We start from the raw sequence: 6,315 nt of genomic DNA, 5'->3' as shown, positions 1-6,315 counted from the left end.
TGCTCTTACTTACTCTCATACCCCTTTCCTCTTTCCCTTCATTCCTGCGTTTAGACCCACCACTTTGCAGCTATGTACTGGCAGGACTTGTTGGAGAACTCAAATCGCCAAACTATCCGCAATTCTACACGAATACTCAGAATTGCTCGTGGAAGATTGAAACACCGACCACATTAAGTCAGTTGATATTCAAAGACTTTGAGGTGAGCTAGTGTGTCCAATCGATCTGTTCATACTTTTATTGTTAACATATTTCGCAGTTTGCACCATTGTGAATTCGTTACAGACATCAGTGAAGTAGCTCAGGTAATAACGAAAATTCATACATGACAACTAACTCATATGCATTAGCCTTCACAGTAAGCGCGTTAGTAATCCGCGGGATTCTGCAACACTGCGGTCGGCCAATCGTTTTACGTTCTTTTAACGGATATCGCCTCCTTCGTGTTGTGTTCGGTCGGTTTGATCGAGAAATATTCATGTGGATGGACTGTCCCCAAGGTTGGGATTGTGCGGACCATTGAATCGTCAATCAAAAACCAGCATTCAGAAAGAGTTCTTATTTACATGAACGGCGGAATGAAGCCAAGTTTGCATTTTTCGCAAAGTCATCCAAATAAGTAACGAACGGTGATGTATGAAGATCACGATGTAGGAATGTATTCAATTCAATTGAAGCATTAATGAACAGGGTTTCAATGACATCGTAGTGGTGATACAACAAACTATCGTGATGGACGTTTGCGAAAACAGAGTAGTCTTCGCAGTTACCACGGTGCTCGGTCGTTAGTGATGGCCCGTGGTGTTATCCTTACTGAATTACGGGATGATGACGGTGTGTACGCTTCACGTCACTTAATTCTTTGTGACAGGTCGGACAGCCCGGGTTTGGACAACAGTGCCCATCTGATTTCGTCGTTATCCAAGTCGGTACAGGTTTGTATTCGCAGATACATGGACCATTCTGTGGTGCTGAAACGCCTGCTCCAGTATCCTTTCAGGATGTAGTTTTCGTGAATTTGATAATAAAAAGCACTGGACATCATCGTGGATTCTGGGCTACTTACGGACCGGGTGAGTGAGTTTTGCTCAATCTGGCAAATGTCAGTTACCCTGATTCAGCCATTTTTCTGTCCTGACGTTTTGTTAGTCTGTTCAACAGGATACCGGCGTCCCGAGTATGAATATTTGTTCGAACATCTTATTTACCGTATGCCGCCATATATCCATCACAAATCTCTGAAGCCAGGTATGTTCAGTCCGGGGCGGGAAACCCTTCTCCAACCAATGTACGGACACATATTTTCACAAAATGAACGGAGTTTTCCAGTAATGACTCCTGTAAAACTCCGTGGAATTATTTAGTCACACCTGAGGATGAACTCGTTTAGACCGTGCATCCTTTCTTCGCAACATTATTCAAATCCCGCAGAGTTGTTCTCCAGATTTCAGCTCGGCCAAAGTTTAAGACGACCAGAATAACTGTTGCTCCATTTGATTTGTCTGGTTTTTGTTAAGTTGGGAGTCATGGCTGCCAGTATTTGTCTGACCAAAGCTGACACGGGTCCCGTCGAGGAACGATCGCCCCACTGTGTTAACGAGACTGGTGCGGTATCGATGGCGATCTAGATGCAGTCACCGATAATTCGAATTTGAATGGCTTGACTGCAGCAAATCTGTCGGTTAGGTCATTCGAGTTCGTGTAGTAAATAAGCACGATCACAGCAAGTCTTTTAGTAACTGGATCGGCTAAAAATAAGGCGGGAGTTCGCGTTTCGGGACTGTGTGGTGATTCGCACAACCGATCACATCGATGCATTTTTTGACGGTTATGATCTACTGTGCTACAAATCCACTAAGACGTTCCAGGCGGGTTTCATAACCGATTTCTTGAGGTGGAAATAATTTTGGAGGACCAAGTGACAAAATGAAAGGACGCGCAGTATGACAGGAAAGGAAATTTATGATGTACCAGTTAGGGGATGTGTTTGGCTCACGTGATTCGAATGACGTGTACTACATCGCCCTCTTCTGACGTTAAAGTATGTCTCCAGAAAATGCAATCAGCCACTGTATCTGTATCGGTTTTTAAAGGCAATAAAATTATGAAGCTTTCATTCATTTGCCATTTTAGCGGATCAAACACCGTTTCCCGGTTTCCCGGGTTCAAGTAAGTTGGTTGTATTTCAGGTCGGGTGAGGATTTCGAATATTTTGAGAGTTTATGTAGGTTTCAATACCTAAGCCAAGAAGCACTCCTATGATGAATAACGACGGTCACTCTGCATAGAAAGACATTTGTTTTCACTTCACAAAACTACCTTTACTGATATACAACGGATTTGCTGAATGTAGTACACGATGAAAAATAACACGGCAGGATTTCAACAGAATATGGTGCGCAAATGATTGTGAACGACGCTCCGAGCGAATCTTCCCAGTTTTCTTCACATCTGTAGCATCGATTGAGTGCACGTCCTCTTTTGCATAATGAACTTTAGGTGTGGCGTTTTGTTTGGCCTAATAGCACTCAGGATGGCCACTGGGCTTTTCCTGAACACACACATATATATACGTATATACATGTATACATATATACATATGTATATATACATGCATGTTTAGTGATAGATGTTGATCAGGTGGCTTTGTGAAACGGTAGTCATGGATATTAACCTCTGGTACTGTTTTATAGTCACCAACCCACAATACTGAATGCTACGTATACAATGATGACATATATCGGTGGTATGGTGGCATTCGTTGTGATTAACCTTAGATAAGAGAGCTAAGAGTCAGATGACGGGGTAAGTGCGCAATATTTTGTGGAATTTAGCATGACGCAAGTTCACTGCTCAATGTGTTTGCTAGTGTGAGATAAGGAATAGGAAATTCATTTACAAGAACACATCACGCTATCCAGTGAATGACTGACCACACAGCAGCAGATGCTTATGGATAGACCAGTGCAGAAATACGGCACCTATGTGAAAGTCGTTCGTTATTATTAGACAAGATAGATAGGAGGTTTGCAGTGCAGCCTAACTTCATTCATCCACGGCTGACTGATTTCTACCAATATGGGATGTTGCAGTCACAATCGTGTTGTCACGGTTAGCCTGGACCGCGCGAGTTCATACTAACCACGGTGAGTACTGCAACATAGTCCAGAACGCGTAATCACAAACCAGTGGTCGGATAACAACACAAGATCTGTTGGTATTGTGCGGAGATTTCGGAAAGATCAATGAAGACTTTGTTCTGTTGAAGAACAAAATGTATCCTGAAAAACTGAGAAACCGTTTGCGGCTGTTTCACCATTATTGGGAATCAGCAGTAGTGCGTATCTCATGAGAACTGAGCGAGTCGCGAATCAGCAACTTCCCGGTTTGTGTACCAAACTTTTAAGCATTTATCCAAAAGGGACTGATCGGCAGTGTTATTAGCTCGCACGTAGACAGAATATGGTGCTAGTGATCCTTGGAGCACTGAATCCACGTCATGTGGTCCCGCTTCTCCCGACGCCCCGAGTGTCGATATCTCAGTGACAAATTATGGGCTTTCCAGCATGGACTGGGGCCAAGTCACCAGTGTAAAGTAAAAAACCTGTAGCACTAAAACTAGAAATTATGATACACGAGTCCATCAGAACCGGCTTAGTTCGCCTGTGGATATTGTCTCGCATAATAATGCAATGATTCTCTATCCTGGATTTGTGGACATGGAAACACAAATTGGGATTTCGATAATCAAAACCGGCCACCAGTATATACGCATTACAAAAGGGTGCAGGCAGCCGATTGAGATACAGGGAGAGCACATATTTGACGGATATTCCCGGACTTTACCAATATTACCAATATTTACCAATATTACAATGGGTTACATTCGAATTGACAGGATATTAGGTTCAATCGATTAAACGTGGATGAACTTTTGAGACAGAAGCTATCACACGTAGACTCTCCATTAGTTTGTATTAGGGCATCCGACCAGAGCCTTTGAAAGCCAAAATTATTTATCGTAGCAATAGACTGGTTCAAAACTAATGTAAATCATCTGATTTAACTAAGCGACTGACTAACTAAATAATTATTAACTAACTAACTAACTAACTAACTAACTAACTAACTAACTAACTAACTAACTAACTAACTAACTAACTAACTAACTAACTAACTAACTAACTAACTAACTAACTAACTAACTAACTAACTAACTAACTAACTAACTAACTAACTAACTAACTAACTAACTAACTAACTAACTAACTAACTAACTAACTAACTAACTAACTAACTAACTAACTAACTAACTAACTAACTAACTAACTAACTAACTAACTAACTAACTAACTAACTAACTAACTAACTAACTAACTAACTAACTAACTAACTAACTAACTAACTAACTAACTAACTAACTAACTAACTAACTAACTAACTAACTAACTAACTAATTATCTAACTTACTTATATTACCATTTCTTTTTTAAGAGCATGGTCACAAACATGAAAAGTGAATGCAAGCGATGAATGCGAAATAGTAACGGGAGAATGTGGGAAAAAAGAGAGAAACGTTTCATTGCAAATCATGCCAATAGCAGTTCCAGTCTGATAGGATGAATCCCAAAGTATGTAAAAATTTCGATCTGGAAACACGCATCTAAAGACCAACAACCGAAGAAAGGACAAACAATTTTGTATGCTCTTCAAGGCGCGGTAGGCGCTAGCACAGTCAAGACTCGCACATCAGGCACAAAGTGTCCGTCATACTGGGTCTGGTGTGAGACTAAATGGCAAAATGTACATTCGACGCCATGTGCCACACATAAGTGTCATACGTACGCAGCGAGCCAACAATGGCAAGCAAACACAAGTCAATGACCGCAAACTTAGGAAGTCCCAGGCGAAAAATAGCCTTAGCGGATTGAGGAAAGCAGATCCCGTTGTTCTCCCAGACTGGTTATTCTTGGGTAGAATCTATTCAGGAACTGAGAAATTAGATAGAAGTTGACGTGCTCTTCTTTCATTGGAATGCAATATACAACTGTCTGTGAACACTCATGGAACAATTCATCAAAACTATTAAAAGACGCTTCAGACAGCCTGCGCTGCCGAGAAGCTGAAATTCTAGAGATCATGTGTTCCGGTTGCAGCCGTGGCCGTAGTAGTGGATGGCACCAGGGACATTGAAATAAACGAAGGGTCATCGAGGCATGCCGAGAGTGACCGTAGATAGTGAACATGTTTTCGGATGATGGAATGTGTGTCAATTCTGATTAGCGAATTTGATGTTACCCACGTCCATGCAAACATATATTTGGTCAGTGTTCAAGTTGGTTTTCTGGCGTGGTAATTTGACTATATGCATTCTCATGATCTGCCCTTTGAGGCGAGTTATAAGGCGTGATCACGTGAACTCTCCAATCGAACTTAAGTCTCCATCTTCTTCGTTCGGTTTCCGTGGGCTTTGAACACGACATCGCTTGACAGAAAATCTATCTGAGTAAGGGTAAACTGGACAGTGGGAACCCACATGAAACTCCAGAGAGCTTCGACCCCGCAGCCTCATGGTCAGTAGTGTGAAGACTTAATCTTTCAGCAACTAGCGGCTGATCAGTATGGTGCTTAAGTCGCAGTGAGAGAGGATCTAGTGCCACTGATCCTCCAATTACCGAATTCAAGTCAGGCGTTCAAGTAGTGTGTAGCTCCTTGAAAAACGACTAAATCTCCTTGTGTTGGTAACAATATCAGGATATGTGCAACTTTCATCCGGGAATTCGTTGGTGTGGATCCTGTGATTGAAGGATGAGCGGTGCCGTATTCTGTCTAATTGCGCGGTTATCACACTGCTGGTGTGATAAACGGCCCACGGCCGAACGGTTAAGTGACCAAATTTGTAGCCGTGAGGTCGGAAGTTCGAGACGCCCTAGAATCGAGTGAGATTATTCCCAATAAGGATGTAAAAACGGTACACGGCACTTTGGCTTTTCAGTTTGAACTGACTTCACTTACAGGAATATGTCTCGAGCGGAAATTACTAAATTTATTCTGTTTTCTCCGTACACGCTTTTGGTTTTGGGGCTATGCTGTCTTCGCTGACTAACCCTGCATGATCAAGTGGAAAATCAAGGCATACAAGTCTATATCCTATTGAATAAAACCAGATAAATCTAAGGCATTTAAGGCAGAGTAGTGAGCCATTTGGTTTCATAGGCATATTGTCAACCACAATTCTTCGAAGCGTATGGATTGGTTCCTTAGTGCCATGATCCTCATTTCCTAAAGCCAAACGAATTGCGATGTTTATGTTT

General features: G+C 41.9%; 1 protein-coding gene across 1 annotated transcript in view; it reads left to right on the top strand.

Annotated features, from left to right (window-relative positions):
• The window catches only part of T265_13601 (hypothetical protein), a gene marked incomplete at both ends in the record, with an annotated part of 2,924 nt that extends 1,851 nt beyond the window's left edge, over window positions 1–1,073 (top strand). Inside the window, 2 exons of the mRNA XM_009169623.1 lie at window positions 55–203; window positions 873–1,073. Of these exons, the coding sequence (XP_009167887.1) occupies window positions 55–203; window positions 873–1,073 (350 nt within the window). The remainder of the gene's footprint in view (window positions 1–54; window positions 204–872) is intronic.
• Window positions 1,074–6,315: the final 5,242 nt, after the last annotated feature.

The sequence above is a fragment of the Opisthorchis viverrini genome, assembly GCF_000715545.1.
Source record: "Opisthorchis viverrini unplaced genomic scaffold opera_v5_82, whole genome shotgun sequence".
NCBI lineage: Eukaryota > Metazoa > Platyhelminthes > Trematoda > Opisthorchiida > Opisthorchiidae > Opisthorchis > Opisthorchis viverrini.
The sequence above is the reverse complement of the archived record's forward strand: the minus strand, read 5'-3'. Positions and strand labels throughout refer to the sequence as shown.